A 23,644-nucleotide genomic window follows, 5' to 3' on the forward strand; every position below is an offset into this window, starting at 1 on the left:
GGCATTTTAAACAAGTATTTCTTATTTATTCACAATTTAGATAAAGTTTAAGGAAAGACAAAAGAAATACAAAGGACAACATGAAAATGAAAAGGAATTTTAGTGACCGAAGTTGAGTTTCTACAGCCAGTGCTCTCCATACATTTCAAAATGTTATCCAAACACTGCAGATGCAGATTTCAAATAAATCCCATAACAAACCGCTTTGCCTATTCCCTTTGAAATTGAACTGGGAATGGAAGTTAGCCACCTTTATCTATGAGTACACAAACCACCAAATTCTTTCAGTTTCTGCTTAAAGCCACATTTATCGTTTACAAGATGGATTCTGCAATAGGGTTTCAAGTAGCAATTTTCATTTTGTCTGAGCTCTGCTATAAAAAAAGTCAGTGTCAACCTTCTGTGTAAGGAAACAACTTTTGATCTTGCTTGTGAAACATACGCAATTCAGAGCAGTGTCACACTTGCAGCTTGGAGGTATCCTTGGAGATACTGCAATGCTTCTGCATTCAGACTAGTATTCAGCATTGATGGAACCTTAAAACACATGATAGAGTAGAAGTGTCAATGTGCATATACATTAAACCACTGCAATGTCCTGTTAATCACTGTGTCAACATATAGTACAAAGGCAAATGACATCCCGAGAGCAGCAGTTTTTCACTGTGAAAGCAGTTGTTAGAATTAAAATTCCTGATGCTGACAGTTTTACGTATTACTTACCTGAACCAAATATGACAGAAGATTAAAGAAAACCTTCAGTTATTAAAAGATATTTGAATGCATCGAACATAAGATTTCTTAGACAATACTTACCAAAACGTTGAACAAAATAAAGATGCTATGGGTTAAAATGGTTAACTGTAAACTGAACTTGTTTAAATTAATATGAGTTGCCTTAAATTTTCTGAGTACATACAATTGAACTAGAGACAAGTATGGTTACATACCTACAAGTAGATACATTTTCAATTAAGAAATTACATATTTAAGCTTATTGCTAAATTAAGTAATGCAAAAATACAGCCTTTCTAAGGCTGCTAGGGAAAAAAAACGTACAAAAGCTATATTCCACTTAAGAATAAAAGAGAGCAATACCTAGCATTCTGGTTAAGATATGCCAATTATCAAACAAAACAGAGACCCAGAGCAGAAGAGACACACTATCAAATTCCTTTCTTCTTTGTAGAATTAAGCATTAGCATGCCATGTATAAAAGTCACTTACCCTGCCTGGGCACGCCGTAGACAGTTTGTGGAGAGATTGTGCCAGATGGATTCTAGGATTGTTCACCATTTGACCTACAGGATCGTGTTCTTTTTTCCCAGCAAAGGCCAGCTGAGAGAATGCAGTCTGATATCCTGGAGTATCTTCTATGTCAATGAAGTGTTCTTCATCAGGGATAGTGTCATCCTCAGGCAGTTCAAAGAGGCCAATAAGGGCCTGCAGCAAAGGAGTCCTATATATAGGGAGAGAGGGGAGGATAAAATTGGAGCGATTAAAATAGGTGCTTAGGACATTCTTTACAAGAATGCTCAGATTACTCAGAACCCTTTACAATTTAGCCCTTGCAGTACTTGCTTAGCTGCTGAAATTGTGTGTACCCAATCTAAGCTGAATAACTGCCAGTCTATGTATTTTGCAGGCACAATATAGGTGCTCACATTAAAAGCACAATGTATTTCTTTTTTTATTGGGTAAAATTCTCATGAAACATACTTAAGAAAAGCAATAATTTTCCAGATTATACTTTTTCTTTAAGTACGTTAAAAAAAAAAAAAGTTCTAGTTTGGGGATCCAGTTAATTGTCATGAAATTCAGGCTACCTGACCTCCTAGACTGCCACACTGGCTTACAATTCTTCCAGACAGCTCTCCCCAAAATGCTACTATCTTACAGTCTCTCTGTCAGGTTACAAGCATCCATGCTCAAGTCTCCTAAGCAGCAACAGTCAAAAATCAAAACTGGGCCTAGCTTTTCAGAAAGAATACAAGGTAAAAGAAAGTCATGTATTTTCTTAAATGCAGTCCTAGAAGCCCAGTCAGTGCTATCTCCACCACAAAAATCTCAACCTAGTTCTACCATCTGCTTTGAAAATACAGTTTTATTTGCTGAGAAAAGAAAGTGTTAAGAAAAACCTGAAACTCAGCTTCATAACAACAGCAGGCCTGAAAAAAATCACAGTGGAGTTTATTTGAAGAATATATTTTGATGGCAGTTCATGTTCTCAAAAAAATCAAATATCCTCACTAACAGAACTTTAAGAGGTGTTCTACATACCACAGCTTGGTGTACTCAGTGTCCATCATAGGAGGACATTCTGTTAATATTTTTGTAATGCCAACAGCACAGATTTTCTTCTCAACTTGTCCGGACACTTTCTGTATTTCAGGAATTATAATTTTCTCCAAAACCATTCCAAACATCCTATCATGATGTTAAAAGAAAAAGTATTAGAAAGCATTATCAGCTTTACAGAAATAAACCCTATCTGGAAACAACACAAAGCACTAGGAACAGGAGCAAACCAGATAGTTTGTTATGATGCTGCCCTGCTGCAGTAGATGCCTGGTAGAAATTTAAACATATGAGCTTTCCACAAACAGGGAACAAAAACATCAGTCATTCCTTTTTATGATCCGCTTAGAAGATTAGTATCTGGAACTATCAACAAGGAACTGTGGGCAGCAAATCAGAAAAAGAAAAATTTCTAGAAAAATAAACCAACCACATTAGAAGAAACACTTGGCTAGTCAGATTAGTGACAAATGCAGCTAAATGAGACAACTATTTCTGACTTTAAAAGACAAAATTTACACAGCAGACTTAAATAAAAAAAAAAATCATACTAACTTTGGCTGTATGCTGTCAAATATTTCTTGCAGAGCCAACGCCCCATATTTTATGCAGTACAAGTTAATGAAGACTAGGAAACCTGTAACAAGAAAAAGGTTGAATTAAAGCTCAACATACAATAGGTTTAGAGTCAACAGCAAAATGCATTCTAGCAAGTTTTTTCAAGGGAATAGAAATAACAATCTGCATAAATGTTCAGTTTTATGACATTAACTTACTGCCTTGAAGTTCCTCTAAACAATGCTGATCTTTTCCTGTACTGTACTGCATCACACTAAAACATGATGGTAAGACAACCCAGAAAAGATTCAATCCTTTTTCCCCTTAGAGCAATTATGAAGCATTGGAAAAGCTATTTGCAAACTTTTCAGATCAAGGACCAAAAGAACTCTTCAGTGCTTTTAGCTGAAAGCTTCATGCAATGCAGTTTTTCAGATCCACTGTGAATGCTCTGCATGGCCTTTGTACCAGAGCACAGACACAATGCATTAAAAGCACCACTTACATTTTGTTTATGGAAGACCATTATAAGCAATCCTATCTTTCTTGCTCCTATCAGGTGTCATTAATCAGGTTTCATAGGATTATGTAACAGACATTGCATAATTTGTGTGGTGATATTATCATTAAAATAACTTAACCAGTATGACAATATTCTTCCTGTTACAGCAAGAATAACTAGGATATGTATTTAAATCACTTGTCACAGCTTTGCTAGTTTAACACAAAACCTTATCAATAACTTAAGTAATATTAAGGCAGAATGACACAAATGCCAAGAATATTTAACAGTACTAACACACAGGTACATGTAACAAAAGAAAGTGTGGTCAGTATTATTGCATCCTGTGAAAGTTTGCTGGTATTAGCTGAAGATTAAATAGAGATACTTTCAGATAAGTAATGATATCACACAGAGTAAAAAAGTAAAAGGAAGACCCAAGTCTCTTCCCTCATTTTAGTTCAGCTCCTTCAGTTTCCACTAAATAAGCATCACCTTCTGTGGCGGCAGCCCTAAGTGCCACCCTTTGCGCAAATAATTTGAAGCAAGTCACTGATGCTGAGAGTCAGCAGTACCCTTTCATCTACACACTCACAGTACAAGACAAGATACTTATTCGGCAACCGTTGGCATCACCAGCATTGAAGCTTTTCATATAGCAAGGAACTTACTTTTGATAAACTTTGTTGTTTTGGAATTTTGAAGTCTTTGGAATAGTAGAATGAAGATCTGTTTCCTGTACTGGTCAACTGATGCCCTGGAAATGTAAGAGAATGCTTACTTAATCCATACTAGGATTTTACTAATGACACTTCAAATAAAACATGTACAGAATTGCTCAAATCTATTATACTTATAAATGTGACATTTTTCAGTTGTTAAACATTAACTATAAGTGTACAAGCACACTAAAGTCTACAGAAATTAGTTCTGAACGTAATTTCAACTCATACTCACGGAGGCATATGCTCTATAATACTGTTTAGAAGATAGAATCCTTGATGGTCGTTAGCTTTAGAGGCAATCAACTTCTGGAACACACCTAACAATCCAGGCTGTAAAGCAAAGCAAATATAAAATTCAACTATAACATATATGACAGTCTAGGTTTTCTCTTATTTGCATAACAGAAAAGCATCCAAAAAGCCTGCATTCATAGTATTTTTTTGTCTTTCTATGAAAACACCATTAATTTAATGTATAAGCCCACATTCTGCACAAATCCAGCTATCTACTAAAGGAAAATACCCCTTTAAATTTTTCATCTTAAATCAGCATGTCTAGAGGCATACGCTGTGACTAAATCAACTTACAATTTTGTCAGCAGCAGCACTCGCTATTGTATTGGCACCCCGCTCTAAATAAGCCTGCAGGAGTCGGACCAAAGGAGGAATGTTTCCTGTCCTTTCCCACAATACTGGCTGAAGTAGATGAGGAAACAATGCCATGTAGGATGATGGGATTTCATTTTTATGCATTTCCAGAAGTAGGGACATCACTTGAAACACGTATGGAATGAACTCTGGAAAAAGAAACAATGACATTTACAAATTCAGCAAATGCAGTCACTGTCAGTTCCCAGGACCCTCACAACAATTGATTGAGCCCATAACTTTAAGATATTAACACAAAGATTCTAACAAATAAAACCCTTGAGAAATGTATCTCTTCCCAAATATAATTATTTTGAAAATTTGCAAGCACTGTCTATATACAATTTCTATTTCCTCTATTTGTTAATGTTTCAGAACATGGAAAACAAACTACTAGAAATAAAGCAATATAATTAAAGAGGAACAGTAAGAGGCTTTGAAGTAGTGATTGATATTTTTAAAACACAGCTTGTTTTCGAAATAAGTTAATACAGTTGATGTAGCACGTAGAGTAACCCAGATGCTTCCTCAAAGTGTTTCATTAGTGCTGTGAACCCGCTGCGTTCTCACTCGAATTCCCCATGTTACAGAAAAGCTGCCATGAGGTAAATCATAGCAACCAATTATAGGAGAGAGAGCACAAGCACTTACTGATTCCAATTTACCTTGCACATCATTCTGTAGTATCTCAGTGAACACCATAAACAAAGCCTCTTCAAAACTTCCAACTGCATCAGGGTTTGCTTTACACGTTATTCTTATTGACAAGCATATTGATTCAAACATGTAATGGTTAAAGTGAGGTTTGCTTGGATTCTAAAAACAAGTCACAAACAGATAAATCAACTCAAACTTGAAGAAGCCAAGTCACTTGTTTAGCAAAATGTATGAAGTCTAAAGTATACTTATTCCCAATCGCTACTTATGACTTAATATGCTAATGAAATTGATTCCATTGATAAAAGCAAACAGAAAACCCTTTAAAGCATAATGGAAGAGTGGTTCTATAAATATTGCAAACACAAGTGTTTTTCAGAAGCATTACATAAACTGACAAGCAGTTAAAGTATCACAAACCAAAAACTGGAAAAAAAATTACTTTTCAATCATAAGTGTCTGGTCAACTCCTTATACTCTGCAGCTAAGCTCAAATTATACATAGTAGAAATTTTCTAGATAGTTGATGAAGGTATTCTAAAGCATTCCCCAATGTCAATGTTCAAGAATACTAGTCCAGCCTGACAAAAAAACTAAGATAATTTCACCCACCAAAAGCAGAAGGGTAATTTAATTGAATTTAACCCCACATTTCACTGCCTAAATTTAACAGTAGTCTCAGAACCTTCACGGACAAAGAATAAGGGAGTTGTGAGAAGAACAGGTTATTGTATTGGTGGCCTCTGCACCAGCAAACATTTATGCTGGAACAAACTAGTATTACAAAGATACATTTCAAATGCTGTTTCCAAATTTCAGATCAGAGCAGGGGATAATGATTTAAGAGAATGTCCTAAAAAGAGGACAACACTTCGAAGGCTGTTTTCACTTATTTTAGTCGGAAAATACTGAACAGTATTCTAACAGAACACAAACAATAAGATATACATAGATATTTAGAAAGACTGTGCTAAAATGTAAAAAAAACGGACATTTTGCCCAGATAGCCTGGTTTTTTACCTTACTGACTGCCAGCAGTTTCTGTGTAAGCTGTGTGATGACAGAGGGGATGTATGGAATTATGGATTCCTGTAGCAGAGAAAAACTCCTCATGATGGCTGCAAATAAATCAGAAGTATTATCTTCTGGAGACAAACACACACTTCAGTCATCCATCTTATGTCTAAATCCTTCACTTTTTACTATTAAATTGGATCCGAAGGAATTGGGTACAGTAAGAAAGAGCACCTGCTGCAAGTGCAATCAATCTATGATCATGACACAGGATAAAGCAAAGCCTCATTATTCCCATTCTATAGACAGAGCACAGAAGATTAAGCAACTGTGCAAAGACCATGATTTACCCTGGGCAAGTCTCAAATCTTGGCAGGCTATTAGCAATAATAACCCACTCAGATCTCCTACTGACACTGCCCAGGAAGCTGTCCTGATACAAAGACTACCATTTGAGGAACGATTTGTCACAATACCATTACGCCTTCTCTTTGGTACCATAAATTTGGTCAAAGATGACATAAAACAGCCGGGTAGATAACTGCAGGCTGTGTGTACCACTCCAGCATATTTGCATAAATAAGGTTTTTCAAATAAAAATTTCAGGAGCCTGTAACCCTAAGCCTTTACCTCGAGTTAACAAAGTTACTCCTGTATTGCAGAATTCAAAGCATTTACCTTTCATAATGTATTCATTTTCTGATGAGCCAGGAAGCGTCAGTGCTTTAAAAAGGTTCGTTAATAGCACTTCTACAAATGGTGCCATTTCTGCAGCTGTAATGCTGTTAAGTAAAACACAGCTCTTCAACGATTAAAGATATTGACAAACTTCATGCATTTTACAATACTGTTACCTTAAGAAATAAAAGATCCCTTACAGATACTCCTTCCCCTTAACAGGCAAAACCTACGTAGCGAATAATTTATTTCCACTTGAAAACTTACAGGGTTGTGTTATTTGTTCCCCTCATGGTAAACAGTCTTTCAAGAGCATGCGCTGCGTAAGTATGGACCACAATACTTTCTGCCTGAAGATGATTTATTAAGAGAGGAATAGATACCAACAGTTGTTCTTTAGGTACCTACAAAAACATAGCAATGTTATACATATGTTACATAAAAATACAGATGGCTCAACACTAGAGCACAACCACTCAGCTCATCAGCTACAAACTGAACACTTGGCAGAGGGAGAAATTGTACAAGGCTCCTCTGGTTGCTAAATCACACCTTGACAATCAAGAGGCACCTATATTTCTGTCACTGTCTGTATACTACTCCCAAATATCAAGGTTGCATTTGATTGTCAGTAAGTCCATATATTCTTCGTGTACACTTCTCTTTCCGTTTCCCTTTGTTTTAATGGGCAATATAATTTTTTTTTTTTAAATCAAGCTTAGCAAAAAAATCACACATATTTCATAAGAGATGAACAATGTTGATCTAAAATTTACAAATAATACTCAATGCATTTTCTTACTGAATCTCACAAATCAGAAAAGGTAACAAAGTTGCTCTACTTTCTCTAACAACTACTGCAATGATACGAGCAATCAAGTATATTTAGACTAACATTTACTTGAAAAAGTCTGTGTGTGTCAGAGAACTAAGCATGCTAAGACGTTCAGTGCTTCCGTAGCATATGGACGGCATATAGACTACATGTTAATTGGATATTTATAACAATATCATTTACTTTAAAAACTAAAAATTCAGTGTGAAGTGTTATATATGACTATCAAGCACCTGTTAACATATGGCCAAGTGAGATAAACTAGGCTTGGCAAGTATAAAGTAACAAACTACAATATGTCTTTACCGTATGAGTAAAAGAAAAACTTACTTGGTTTCTAAAAATCATGATATATTTGATACCATCTGCTTTTAGCACAGGGAATTCATTCACTGCAATAGAAAAATATGCGAATTTTGTTGGCACTTTTCATATAAATGCAATTACTGAACATACACTATATAGAGAGGTGACATTAAGTCATGATTTTTCCCCTCAAATAGAATACACCACGTTTTTCTATGCTGCTTAGTTTCTGCATGGGCACTGCTAGGCAAAGTATCAGTTTTAGTACAAATCACACCCCAACACCATTAACTGTACAGTCCAACTCCTTCACATGAAATTTCCCCTTCTGGCTCTGATTTTAACAGCCTCCAATTACATATATTCCAAGACTACCCACTACATCGCAAATAAGATAATTGCCGAAGCATGAAACATATGATGTGGCTTTAACCTAGACATCTGTAATCTCATCAATATGGGCCGATACAGCCTGTACCCAGCCTTCGGCATTTTAACATCTCCAGGTTTTGGACAGCACAGAAGTTTGCTGTCAGGTCTCAACGCAGAAACCAAACTGCTCTGTTTAAACAAGTATAAGCATGTAGCCGATAGCAACCATGTCTGTACACGCTTTGATCTTGCAGATAGCATGTGGTAATCCACCTTTGTTTAAAAGCTTATTCATTGCCGGCCAAACAAATTTGAATTATTTCCATGTGCCAGGCATTACCAGTCTTCCGTCTCAGAGATTATGCTGATACCTGAGTGCTTGAGCCTTAGGAAACAATGGCCACTGTCAAGGCTGTAGATGTTATCACAAAAAATGCCATATAAAATTAACATTAAACTTACCACTAGCAGACTTTAGGTCAGGTTGAATGTGATTTACAAAGAATTCTGTCAGGTTAACAAGTTCATTGGCTTGTGTTATTCCATGCTAGAAAAACAAAACAAACCAACTGTGGTTTTAGATGCTAACATTCATCCAGTTTTCTTAATCATTTTTATATATTTTTAATAAAATGAATCTGAAGTGTGCACGCATGTGATAAGATGGCTGAAACTGCATCTTTAGCAGAGAGCCATCCAATTTCTTTTTCTTAATGGTTTTAGTGTCCAGGTTTCAAAGGTAGCACTACTCAGCTCAAAGTTACCAGCTTGAAGCTGAGGGAAAATAGTACCTAACAGTAATAATCATCCAAAATTTTAGAAAATATCAGCATCCAACTTGATAATAGGCCTTTTGGACAGGAAAAATTTAGGACTCAAATATCAATTCTGAATTAGAGCACCAAAATAATCACATTTTATGTTTTCTCTTATAAAAAATGCAAATAAATACTTTAATACAGGATTTTCAGACGGATATTTATCAATCAAGTGTTCTAAGTGACATTATCCCATATTTGCCACTAAAGAGCACAGAAAAAGTGAACTTAGCAGTTTTCTAACTGCCAGCAGACTGTTTCACACTGCTATGCAGCAGTCCACAAGCAGAGTTTCAGGAAAAGACCAAAAACCTTGAGCAAAATTGCAAAAAGATGCTGTATAAAATGTTTTACTATGTTTGCCTCAAATGCGTCTAGTAAAGCCACTGAGATTTGAACTGAAACATTTAAAACCTTTATTTGTGTATTAAAATCTATTCTGCAGGACAGGCAATACAATGCTGTTTCCAGATACAGTTTAGCTCAGGTGTGCTTTTCCATGTATCCAGCCTGCTTTCCTTTCTCCCAAACAAGTAATGAGATCCATTTCCAGCATCATTAGCATTCACACACCACTTCCAAATAACAGGAAACCTCAGGACATATAATGACAAGAACTGCATGAGTCACTTGGATTCCTTCTAGGCTGCTTAATGCTGCTGATCTTTTTCTGTAAAGCTAAATTTGGCTTTCCATGGCTTGCAAACTCTGGCTCAGTACCACTTAAAAAACAACTCAGAGGTTCTAGACCCAAGCTGATTTTGCTTTTTGCACGGCTGCTCCACACATGCTCCTAAGACCTGCCAAATGGTCACACACAGTGGCTGCCTTTGCCCAATCCATCTGAAGACCAGATACCAGCAAATTACCAACTGTGATAGGGTTATATGGACAACTTTTAATCTCATCAACATTAAAGCAATGCAAATACAATTACTCCCATTCTGAAGCAGCAGAAAGTGAATTGCAGTCCTCAAATACACTTCAGTATTTGAATGTGTATGCACTAACATCAATATAATGTAAAAAGTACCTTCTGTGTTTGAGCTTTGGATGCCAAAGACGTAACCAGGTAAATAGCTGCATCTTTGTGCTTCCAGTTAACAGATGGATTCTTTGCATATTCTTGCAGCATAGAATTAACATATCCAGAAAAAATCCCTGTCACAGGCCCTTCAAAAAATTTGCACAAGCCTCTCACTAGATCACAAGCTGCTCTGCGCCTGGTGTCAATATCTGCAAGACAACCAAAGACCCTTTGGATATGAGAAAGTATACAGCTTTTCATATTAACAAACATCATCATCATCATAATACAATATCAAGAATATACAGCTTCTGAAGTTACAGCAACCACTTCTGTTATTGAAATCCCCCATGTTAATGCATAGGAACACATTCATGTCTTTTACTTACTGTCATAATAGGGACTATTTGTACAACAGAAATAAGGATAGATGCCTACCCATACTGCGTGAGCATTCACAGGTTTTACTGCCTTCTAAAAAAAGCTGCATCAAACATGCAGGGGTAGGCTTTTTATCATCTTGACAATTAGGCACTCAGATGTACTGGCTCTGGTTGAGACGGAGTTAAATTTTCTTCACAGCAGTCCATATGGTGTTTTGTAGTGGTGATTAAAACTGTCGGGAACACCCTGGGTGCTTTGGCTGTTGCTGAAGGATGCTAGCAGAGTGTCAAGGCTTTCTCTTTTTCCCGCTCTGCCTTCCCAGCAAGTAGCTGGAAGTGGGCAAGCAGCTGGGAGGGGACACAACCTGGATAGCTGATCCAAACTGACCAAAGGGATATCCCATGCCATATAACGTCATGCTTGGTAATAAAAACTGAAGAGAAAGGGTTTTTGGGGTAGGTAGCCACTGCTCAGGGACAGGCTGGGCCTCACTCTACATGTGGGAGGTGGTGAGTCATTGACTTTTTTTCACCTCCCTTCTCTTTTCTTCCTCCTCCTTTCACTTAAACTGTCTTTACCTCCACCCAAGCAGCTTCACACTTTCACCCTTCCTATTTTCTCCTCCACCCCATTGTAGGGTGGAGAGGGAGCAAGCTGCTGTGTGATACTCAGCTACACTGATCAGTACAGCTTTGTTTAAAAAAACCACCAAACCTGTAAGAGTTCCTTATTTAAAGAAAGGAAAAAAACTCAGCAGCTGGCCTTTAATACAATGTAATAACAGAAGCACAGAAGGAAAATAAAGCAAACCAACTTAAATGCAATAGAGTACATTTCTGCAGTATTCTCTGAAGAACACAAATACTTCTTGCCTCAATTCTCTTAAAAGCAGACGTAGCTAACATAAAAGCTTCACAAATACCTAAAATGCAGCCAAACCTGAATAAGGACGACAATAAATTTGCTTGAAAAAAAAGTTCAAAAACATCTTCCTCCAATTCTGTCCTCTACTCAAGCGTACAGGAGTTTCTTAAATCTATTATGAAGTGTCATTAATCTAAAAGCGTCAGCCAGTGAACTGTTACTGGCACAGAACAGCATATGCAGAATTACCACACAGATCTAGATTTGGTTCATTTGTGCTCTGACCTGGCTGAAGACCAGGCAGCAACAATGAGAGAATCCAGTAGCTCTGTTAGCAGAGCACAGTTTCCGGGATGGTTACTGTACTGGTTTAAACACAGCCCTGGCTCACAAGGGCTGGCTGGTATCCAGCTGGCTTGATCTCAGGTTTGTATGCAACACCAGCCAGAATTTCAGTTTAAACATGACAGACTACTAAATACAGGCACCATCTCCCCATGTTATTTAAAACTCTACATATAGGAACTAAATACACGAGTGTGGCTGCTATTCGGCACTGACTTACAGGCTCTATTTGCTGAAATGAGACTGTGTGCAGTGCAGGAGACTTACCAACCCTATTTAGGAAAAAGTCCTGTAAAAACCTTGTTTAAAACAAAAAGACACCGTGATGGGCACATCATGACAGTAAATGATTAAAAAGTGGATAAAATCTCTTAAGGGACTGAACCTCCCCCATTTAAAAAATAAGTTATAAAAGCTTCACTAAATTGCCTCTACAGAGCTACATTTAAAGACCCAGTATTCTTAGTATAAATCTGTGGATTACCAGATCCTTCCAAATCCCTTCTTATATATTCTTCAGAATTATCTTCAAATGCTTCTTCATCAGCCGCTGAAAATATAAAATACACAGAAATTTAAATACTGAGGTCTCTCTTTTTATGGTAAAAAGGTACATTACCACCACTTTTTCCAAGTACTCTTCTATTACATCACTAGAAATTAGTCAGAAATATGGAGCCAGACTAGCTTGTTGCTGCCCCACAAATTAAGTCTTTCATGCTCAAGAGCTGATGTACTGCTGATTAAAAAAATAAAATAAAAAAAGATAAGATCTATGCGACCCTAAGTGTATTTAAAGAGGCTTCCAGAGTCAGAGACTCGAGAGAGAAGCTTATCATGGCAACATACCTCCACTGCACTTTACATCATACTCGGATCAATATGAGCCAGGAAAAAAATTGGAGAAACGGACATCATAATTCAGCAGGCCTGATAGCCTGCTAGAATCCTTGAACTATTATGATACTCACTTTAAGCATGAAAAGTTAATGGTGGCACATGACCTAGACTTCCTATACTTTTCAATTTGAGATCCCAGTAAGACAGAAAAATGATTAGACACGCAATTCCATAAAGCCCACTGGGGAGCAATCTGCTGCAGAAACTTAAATTTTGAATCTAGAACTGAGGTACACAAGAGGCAGTCCTCGGCTTTCAGTTCTACAAAGCAACATATCTTTATTATCAGTTAGATTTTATTGCATCTTTGAAAACTTAGTCTCAAAAAGTTACCTCTAAATTCCATATTGGGAACAATAACTTTTTCACAGATGCTTGTCAATATATTCTGGTCTTCAAACAGATGCTTGTAATGTGGTCTCTCACAAACTGAGGCCAGAAACTGGATTGCATTGCTAACCAGCTAGAACAACAGAAACAGAACACATGCAGCTTTAGCATGACTGATCAATTAATATCTCATTTTTAGAGAGGACAAGATCAGTTTATAAAAACTCACCAAGTCATATTTCACTTCCTGGCCTGTTGTGACTAACAGATTCCAGATCGCTGTTACAAAACGTGGCAGGTAGGGCTGGAATTCTTCATCATATTTTTGAGCGTACAAAGCAGCATTATCACAAATTTGTGATTTCAAGAGCTCCAGTAATCCAGCTTCTTCTTCATCCTCACATAAAACAAAACTAAAAACTTAAACATCCAAACTTCAACATTACTTAAATATTGTAATCAAAAAAATTGCATCAGCATATTTGAAGGAAATATTTACACTGTAATTTTACCATGTTTCAAATCGGCGAAAGAAATCCCTCTCGCATCCCTAGACCTACTGTATTTTGCTGATTTGTACTAGAACTGCACTGCAAGTTATAAATCTCACTTACATTTTAAATGAAAGTACTATGCACTTTAAATTGATTAGACCTGATAAAGTTTGATATGTAATTTACAAATGTAATACGAAAATGATGACACAATACATTGAAAAAATATGCTTAGAAGACTTTGTATCTAGAAATTTTAATTGGATTAGTTGTAAAAGTAGCTTCCTCCCCTTCCTCGAAGCACAATGAATTAGGAACTTGAAAAAAACCAAATGCCACTCCAGTTCCATCTCCTCCCCTTGCCCTAACCCCCACCTTTCAGTTTTAATGTTTATTGATCTCTCACTCAGTTCAGCATTCAGCTGCATGAACGTCTGTGCTGCACAACAGCCCACAGACACAGAAAAAGGAGCAGCAAAGCTTCATTTAGGAGCAGCTTTAGCCTAAAACAACTGTGAAATTGTAGTACAGGATACATTTAATAAGAATCTCTATGCATCGCAAAAGAATGTATAGAGTTGCTCTGGCTCCATCACGTGGCAAACTATTGTACTATCTGGAAGACACCAGCATGTAAAATGCAGAAAGGATGCACAAAATTAATTTGAGGTTTGATGACCTGGTATCAACTGTGAAACTCCTAATTCTTTTATCAGACAAAACCAGCAAATGGCAAACTAACATACTTAGGCATGTCAAGCCTTCTATGTTCACCTGTTTCAAGCTCATTAAGATACCGTTTTCTAAAGCAGTGCATGAGCCAGCTGAAAAGTACAGAAAACCTGAGCACTGTGCCTGTCTAAGGTCAGGTTACTTTGGCAGATGTCCCGAAGAGAAACTACTCATTGACGAGTATCTGTAATTGATTTCTGTGCACAGCTGGGTATGCCTGTAACTGAGATACAACTTCAAGAACTGGACCTCAAATTTATTAGGCAACAGGGCAACTTCTCTTAAACCCCATTTCCTTGTAGCCAATCTATTCCTTTGTTCACCAAAAAAAAGACGACATTGCATTGATCAGATTTAGACCTGAGTATTCAGACAATCCTCTTCACTACAGAGACAAGCCAGGAGGTTTATGCAGTACTTACATCGGTCTGCAAAAGTTTATTATCTAAAGTTAAAAGACTATGAAAATTTGTCATCCATGTTTCCATGTTATCTTCAAAAAACTCGGGAAGATCCTGTGAAGGAAAAGCATAAATCTACATTTTAATTTCCCACTGCACTGCTTAGGTAACACACCTAACATTTTAAGTAACATGCATTCACCTTAAAATCTACTGAGGGACAAAGCGTGGAAAACAATCTTCAAAACAGAACACTACTCCCTCCTCCTTCTAAACAAAACCACTCCAGACAGATGCTTTAGAATAGAATATTTCCAAAGAAACTATTTGCTTACACCCTACATACCATACAGTTTTATAAAGAACCTTATTGCCTTTTACTGTCAGAATAAGAATGCACAAGCCTCCCTTTTAACTCCAGCTTGCTCTTTTGCCCAATACAGAACAGCCCAAGCAACCTAGGCGTGATCATCATGCTTCAGACTTATGTTTGTCTTGAGACAATAAATACATGTCACCTCAGCAAAGTGGCTTTTTACCATTTTTGATACAGTACATTTACTTAATAATGTTAGAAATTTAGATCTGATTTCAGAACAAAAACCCCACATTGCTACTAGAATTACTTGCTGCTGTAGAGCTACAGAGCTGCTCGTTTTAGCTGACTTTCATCTACATGACTGAATTCACGTCAGTCCAGACACATTTATAAAGGAACACAGTGAGTACAGACTCAGGCATCTGACTTGTCTTTCATAGCTCATACTCTGAGAGCTGCCCATGCAACACGCCCCTGTTATAACCAGAGCTCAGACTCTCTTAAACTTTTGTTTAGATAGGGCCATTGTAACAGTTAATTAACCCCATCCTTACTCTGCCTTTACTCCAGTGTTTATGCAGACTGACAACTTTTATTTTTGCGATAAAGTATGGCCTTAAAGGCTGCATCAAATGCATCCTAAAATAAGAGCATAACAGGTAAGTAAGATCACAGCAAAACCATTAGAAGAATAGGGAGAATCACCTGAAAATTTAAACTGTAGAACAGCTTCGCAATTAGAATGAGAGAAGAAAATAGAACCTTCAAAGCACTAGCATCATTTGCATGTGTGCTGCAAAGTTCAATAGTTGCCTAGAAAAAGACAAAAGATTCAGTCAAGTAACACATACAAACCATGTTGACAAGAAGTATTGAAAAGTGTTGCGTAACTTTTTTTTAAACCAGAAAATACAGTTCCTATCCACCCCTTATTAGTCCTGTCAGGTCTCATCTCATTTTTGAGCCTCATCAACAGTTTCAAAGCCACTATTCCTAAGTTTACACTTCACAGGCATTCACAACAAGCAATTCAGAACGTTAAACTGGTGTTAGAAATTATTCAACATGAAATACCTTAAAGAGATTTGTCAAGGGCAAAGCGAAGGCGTCAAGGACAAGTTTGATCTCTGTCCATAATTCATTTGATTTAAATTCATGGCGGTACCTGACAAACGAAAGAGAAATACACAAAAAATAGAACACAGACTTTACATTTATTACCAAATTAACTTGCATACAGTTAATTTTCAGTGCTGAACCTTGAAACGAATACCATTAAGTAAAAGAGAACTAAACAACACAGTTCAAGTCCATGCAAGGTGTACAATTTGACTTCAAGTCTTATTAAAAAGTTAATAAGCACAAGTAGAAGCCTCAGCTCTAGACTCTAAATCCACAAAATCAAGTGTAACGGTAAAAACTTTAGAGTTGAACAGAAATGTTACAACTCCTTTATTTCCAATACCTTTTAAACAAAGAGTGAGCAGTGCGAAGGACCCCATTAATGACGTGGAAATCTCCACTTTGAAAGCGATTCACCATTTCTGTCAATAAGTCTGGCCATTTCTGAGGAAAGTCTTCCCGACCAATAATACTAATGGCATCACTTAACTGGAAAGGAAACATAATCATTACATGATATAATAACAGGCTCCTCAACACAAATAAAACGCAGCAGTCAGATGTTGCAAATATGTAAGAAAATGCTTGTCATTCTTGACAGATTAAAAAAATCATTGGATTAAATATCTACTCCTTTTCAGCACAAATAAATGAACCTCACAGTCTCACTTTCTGCAATTACTATATTTAACACTTAATGATAGAATGTAGCTGAGATTATATAGTAACTGCCTGTTTTAAAGAAAAAAAGCAGGCAGAAGTAGCTACAATATACTCCCAAGTTATTTGGATTGGGATGACCTCATTGGTAAGGGAACTGAGCTCTGTCAACAACCAGAGCCTCTAGACAGACTTAAAATACTCCAAAAGTCTCATGGACACAACCAGGAATTGATATATTACCTGCTTTTGAATTTGTTCTGGGCTGCTAAGCATCAAGGGCACTATGTTGGCTTTAATGGCTATCCTGTCTGATTCACATATTTTGTTCGGTTCATCTTCAACCTACAATTAAAACAATAATTAAGTCACAGGCATAGCAGCATACTCTAGGCGACAACAAACACCAGCATTTTGGAAACCGATTGCTTATACCAATTCATGTAACTACTAAATTGTTAAAGCAACGAAAAAGATCTGATAAAGATATTGCCTACAATGAATCTGTAACAGCACTACCTGAAAAAAGCTGAAAGAAATTAGACCTTTCTGTAAAACCTTGCACTGGCTGTCTCCTCCAAGGATGACTTTTCAAACCAGCATTTCAGTACTAAAAAGAGTGGGTGCATATGTCAATAACACATACATTTAACCAAGACTCTCCTCTTCCACCACACCAAACCACATCTCTGCCCTCATTTCTGTCAACCTCAGATTGTCAACCTCAAGCCATCTTTTCTAGAAACTGCACCTGAAGATGCAGGTTACACAATCAAAACCATAACACCGACTTTAAGAGTGCAAAGTCCAGCCAGTCAATAGTGCCAAGTGGTAGTAAATTACAAAGTTTCTACTAAAGAAGTTAAATACAAAGGAAGAGGCTTGTCACGAACCAGTGACGGCAGTGATAGTCACAGTAACTGTGACAACAGCACTGAAGTTCAGAAATCTAGAAATAATTCAGCAGTTAGAAGAGGCAAGCACTTCCAGAGATGTCTCAACCCAGATGGCACAACTACTTTCCTCAACTCCCTTGCACCATCTTCGCATAAACTTAAAAAAAAGGTATTAATTTCAAAATTTCAAGTTATGCCTCGCTATAAACAAGTGACTATAAAGACACAGAGAACATGCTTTTCCTCTTCTATCACATTGCACTGAATCAGAAGAATGTATAGAATCATGATATATACATTATATATACACATATCTTTAAAACCTGAGCTTTGCAAGCTTATTTAAAAAAAGGCAGCAATAACTGTCTCAGGCAAGCTCCAGGTATGGAGGCAGGACTTGCTGCTATGCCTTCAGATAGATGAGGACAGAGATGGTGGAAAGATCAGCAACAGCAAATCCTACTATGGAGTTATTAACGAAGATTTTCTCAAAGAGATGACACCTTTTTACAAGAGATGAGAGGCAGCACATAGGTGAGTATTCAGTAGATACTTTAAAAATAAATTTTAAAAACTCTTCCGTGATTCCAGAAGTGCCCTGTACATCTGGCTCTCCAGGCTCTACCAAATCAAAGCCCTTAAGCAGTCAAAACCCTTTTATTTCCACTGAGATTTGTACCAGTCCAGCCCAAGGCTGCTAAATTAAACCATGTAATCTAGGTAGGCTAGCCTTAGGGCTGCGCTTTATGCGCTTTATACAGCTGGCTCTTGAAGTGAAAGCTTCCATTTTAGACGAAACAACGTGCTTGAAGCCATACAGCAATTTTAACAGTCCTCTGGATGCACTTACTGCATAGCATCTCCACCAAATTCCATCAGCAACCCATAAATAGGAAGCCACTTACATGTTTTCCACAACAGAACATTATTTCCACTTACAATGTACTACAGATAAAATTGCAGTTCAGGAGAAATCACTGAGAATTTAGTACTACAGAAACAAAGTTCTAGAAATTTCATGCCAGATTGAATGCACTGATCTTATCAAATATAAGCAGATCTAGGACTGCTGTAGCTTCTTAATATTAGGGTGGAGAGGAGAGAAATCACATACATTTGTAAACAGGCACCAGCTAAGATGTAATGGTGAAATACTGACCAGTGTCCCTGTTGTAAAGCAATATTATCTACTTGATGTTTTTCAGATACAAGCAGTACTTTCAGTGACACAAAAGAGAAACAGAATCAATTAAAACCTCTGATGCTAAAGGAGAGGAGCTCTCAAATGTAATACTTTCTACCATACATTAAACTTCACCAATGCTGAAAGGTCTGAATCAAAAATGTTTCTGACTTCTTCAAATTAAAACATAAAACGGGATCCAATGGCAATACTACAAATACTTCTATGTGTTAAACTGGCAAGGCCACCAAAATAAACCACCACACACTATTCCATGTTCCAGAAGCACTTACGTGGAAGGGAAGCTGCTCTCATCACTTTCAGCTGCAGTGCTGGCTTTAAATGTTCGTAACACCGACAACAGACACAGGCCAAAACAGCCAGCTCGCGTGTACAGACAGTTGGCAACCATTTTAGTTTGAATAATATTATTGTTAGTTAAATGGGCTTTAAATAGCCTGCTTCTGCAAAACATGCATATAATATTGGAGAAAATTATCTGCTCATAATTTTTTACCCAGCTCTAGCTCTCTTTAATAGAATGGGTTCCAATGGTCCAGGGTTTTAGCTTCTCATCAGTAAATTACACCTCATGTTTGTTCTCTGAATGCTCTGCTTTCTCTCACAGAGTACAGACATACACATGTTTTTCAAGGGTACTGTAGAATATCTTATGGTACTGTAGAATACCTAATTATACCTAAAAGGGTCTATTACATCTTAGCATAATCACTCTCCGGGATACCTACAATTCTCCAGTTCCTTTTAATGTAATTCTTGAATGTTACAGATGCACAAACTTTGATGACATTTTCCTGTGATTTCTCCAGCAATGTTAAGAGTAACAAGGGATAATTCTGGCTTCCTTCGACTGACTCAAGAAACTTTTCCGCTGTAAGAGAATATAGGAAGGTTAACAAAAGCTGAACTGATTTTCCTAATCGCTTTCACAAAAACAGAAACACAGAACAAGCCTGACAATAGGTACTGTAGCTTTTTTACTCCTAAGCTCTTTAACACTTCTGCTATTAACAAAAGCTCTCAATTCAAAGCAGGATGTGGAAATGCTGCCTCCTCACTGTTTTTAAAAGCCACAATCTGGTAGAAGTAAATCCTAGTTTATTGTGAGCAGCAGCACTGTTTTAAATAACAGGACAAAAAAAAAAATAATCAGGAATTCAGGAAAATACAGTTACAAAAAGCAAACAACATAAATATATATTTTTATCTATCCCTCATTAGTTTTGGAGGTGGATAGGTTGTTGTTGTTTTAAAAGGCTGCGGAGAACTTCTGTGAAGAGGTTGTTGCACAAAAATCCACTGAAGCTTGCTATACACAGACAGAAGACACTAAACCTTTTTGGCCATTCATGAGAATTGCTTACCAGGACGCCTTATAGCAGGGTCTGGATCTAAAGTCTTCTTTAGATATTCAGTTAAAGTCTGTAAATTGGCATCACTCAGCTCCATTTTAGCAGAACCTAAAACCCACGAATAGTTTTGTTATAAATACTGATCAGAAAATCTATCCTATAAGCTACCCAAATGTAAGAAGAGATTTGGCACAATGAGCATAATGTCAGCTCTTCTTGACGACACCTCATAAAGCATGGTTCCATCTTACTATATCTCATCCAATAAAGCAACAGGTAAAGTGCACCAAACAGAAAACACTCCCATTCTTCAGCTACATGTAACTCTTATTGTCTAGTGTATCGAAACCAAACTTGTAGAAAAGGATCATGCATACAGCAAACTATGAACCAGGTACAGCCAAAACATGATCTCTTGCTCTTTGAGGACAACAGGAGCTGGTTTTGCTTTTGAGAACTTCTGTCAGCCCCAGAAATCTGTTCCTGGTTGAAGAAGCTCAATAGTCCTGCCCTACAGAAGTGTAAACAGCAATTCCAAGCATATTCAGAGTGAGGTCTCCCTGTCTATGGCTGGAGGGTTGGAACCAGATGATCTTCAAGGTCCCTCCCAACCCAAACCTTTCTATGATTCTATTGGAGAGTCAAGGCTCATTTAAAAATACTACGAAAGGACACTCTCAACAGAAAATTAATTTTTTTGTAAAGAAACAAAAGGCTGTGCAAAGCCAGAGGATTTGTCTGCCCTGTAAAATTAACTTAGATCACAGTGGGAGTCAATTTACATTGCAATACTTATTATAGAATAACTGTGCAGTAAGTCCAAGTTGGTCTTCTCTAGTAATCCTTCCACACACATTCTCATACTTACCACTGTGATATTTTAACTTCACAGCTTTAATTGGAATAATTAAAATTAGAGTAACACTAGACCAGTTGAAAGACATGCTTTAACAGACATGTTGTTTAGGATATCATCAACAGTTCTGCCCATCTTTCTCACCATCAGCACTCTTCACTCTTCACTCACAACAGAAGTAAAGAGGAAGCAGAGATTTCCATTTTTTCCTCTGGAGTTTCTAATTAGTAAGGCAGACTGAAATTTAACTGTCCCACTTTGGATGGGACAACACTTTCTTTTATGTTGATTATCAGCGCAATACAGTTTCTATTTAAGCACACTTGCAAAGGCACTGAGTTTTAATGACATAATTTTTACTTTAACCATGGCATCTATAATGCTATTATAATTTTAATGCTATAGATTAAATGATAATGGCTTTAAAAGAGAGAGCAACGGTATCCTCTTCAACTACATGAATGTTAATAAGTAACTAAGATCCCAAGTATTTTGCATAAAGTAAAAATCCAGCTGTCCTCATGTCTCACCCTCCTTCCCTTTTGGTGTTTACTTGTCTGTGGTCTCATTCACCAATGCACATCAACCAACAAAATACCAATGAAGGGCAGCGTAAGCAAACAGCACCAGTAAGAGGTGGCCCATCTGTTGCGCAAAAAGGCCTCATGCACCATTAATATGATGCATGTCTAAACTAATACTTAAATATTTCATAACTAAAAAATATAAATTATCTGCTCCAGGGAACTTTGTAAGGCCAAAATGCAAACCCATGTAGAAACCATTTATGAAGACCAAACTAGATTCAAATGGGAAATCAGCCTGACAGAGGAGACGGCAACTTTTACAAATACTTCATATACACATGTAATATAGGGGCACGTGTAAGAAACAACACACCTTGAGCTGACTGCGAGTTTACTTTGAAGGCCAAACATGAAGATTTGAATCCATTACTCACACCACCCGCATACCTTAGGGTGCTCACAGTCCCAATTTTATAGGGAAAACCACCTTCCTGCCACCCTGAGGACCTTTACATCCGCTGCTCACCGGCTGCTCACCGTCTCTGCGATCAGGCACCACAGCACTCACACCATCCACATACACAAGGGCGCCCACAGTCTGGATTTAGGGGGAAAACCACTCTTCTGCCACTTTGAGAAGCTTCACACCCACGGCCCTTGCAGTCTCTCACAACATTCGCATGCCTCACAGTCCCAGTTTTACAGGGAAAACCACCTTCTTGTCACCCTGAGGAGCTTCACACCCACCGTCCCACACTGCCCACATGCCTCAGGGTGCTCAGAGTCCCAATTTTATAGGAAAAACCACCTTCCCGCCACCCTGAGGACCTTTACACCCGCTGCCCACTGTCCCTGCGATCACGCATCGCAACATTCAAAACATCCACGAATCAAAGGGTGCCTCACAGTCCGGATTTAGGGGGAAAACCACCCTCCTACCCTTCCCAAGGACCCTCCCACTCACCGTCCCTGCGGTCTCTCACACCATCCACATACTTGAGGGTACTCACAGTCCCGATTTTACAGGGAAAACTACCCTCCCACCAGCCTGAGGAGCTTCACACCACTCGCATGCCTAAGGGTGCTCATAGGCCCAATTTAACACGTAAAACCACCTTCCCACCGCCTTGAGAAGGTTCCCACCCACCGCCCGTGCGGTCTCTCACAGCACTCGCATGCCTTAGGGTGTTCACAGACCGGATTTAGGGGAACTCCCTCCCCGGCGCCCCCCGGCCGGAGGCGGGCCCGCCCCCTCGGAGTGCAGCCCCGCAGGCCCGGCCCCGCTCCCACAGCCCCGGGGCGGCCCCCCTCGTCCCCCCGCGCCGCCCGTCCGGCCTCTCCTCAGGCCGGGGCCGCTCCGGGACCCCGCACGGCTCCCCCCCGGCCGCGAGTGGCGGCGGCGGCAGCCAATGAGGAGGCCGCGCGGCGCGGCGCCGGCCAATGGCGAGGCGCGGGAGGCGGCCCGGGCGCCGCGGCGTGGGGAGCGGCGCCTCGAGCCCTGGCGCGGCGCGGGGCCCGGCTACGAGCCGAGCGGGGCGGCGGGGCCGGGCGGGGCGCGGGGAGCAGCGGGGCGGCCTCACCTGGCGGGGCCCCGCGGGCAGCGGCTGCGAGCGCTCGGGCTGCGCCTCACATTCAAACCGCGGCGAGAGGGCGCGGCGCCACCCGGGCCGCATCACGTGGGGCAGTGACGTCACGCGCACGCGGAGCCAATCCGAGGGCGCGCGCGGCACGACGCCAGCCAATAAGCGGCAAAGCTCCGCCAGGGGGCGCCAGGCCAATGGGCAGGCGCCTCCCACAATGCTGCGCGGCGAGGCGGGAGC

General features: G+C 38.9%; 1 protein-coding gene across 2 annotated transcripts; it reads right to left on the reverse strand.

Moving 5' to 3' along the window:
• CSE1L (chromosome segregation 1 like) lies at nt 1–23,531 on the reverse strand. Of its 2 annotated transcripts, none has more exons than XM_054081366.1 (25): nt 23,405–23,531; nt 20,454–20,549; nt 19,818–19,960; nt 17,233–17,334; nt 16,673–16,818; nt 16,282–16,372; nt 15,913–16,020; nt 14,910–15,002; nt 13,491–13,658; nt 13,265–13,394; nt 12,516–12,581; nt 10,445–10,647; nt 9,056–9,140; nt 8,246–8,307; nt 7,348–7,484; nt 7,081–7,184; nt 6,409–6,506; nt 5,397–5,547; nt 4,672–4,880; nt 4,316–4,413; nt 4,030–4,115; nt 2,854–2,935; nt 2,281–2,427; nt 1,228–1,459; nt 1–537 (listed from the first exon to the last, which is right to left on the reverse strand). In XM_054081366.1, the coding sequence occupies exons 2-25, from the start codon at nt 20,536–20,538 to the stop codon at nt 448–450; spliced, it is 2,916 nt and encodes a 971-aa protein (XP_053937341.1). In that variant the 5' UTR covers nt 20,539–20,549; nt 23,405–23,531; the 3' UTR covers nt 1–447. The 2 variants fall into 2 exon arrangements, with proteins under 2 accessions (XP_053937341.1, XP_053937342.1); XM_054081367.1 differs by lacking the exon at nt 23,405–23,531 and adding an exon at nt 22,789–22,941.
• Between the last annotated feature and the right edge of the window lie 113 nt (nt 23,532–23,644).

The sequence above is a fragment of the Cuculus canorus genome, chromosome 16, assembly GCF_017976375.1.
Source record: "Cuculus canorus isolate bCucCan1 chromosome 16, bCucCan1.pri, whole genome shotgun sequence".
Lineage (NCBI taxonomy): Eukaryota > Metazoa > Chordata > Aves > Cuculiformes > Cuculidae > Cuculus > Cuculus canorus.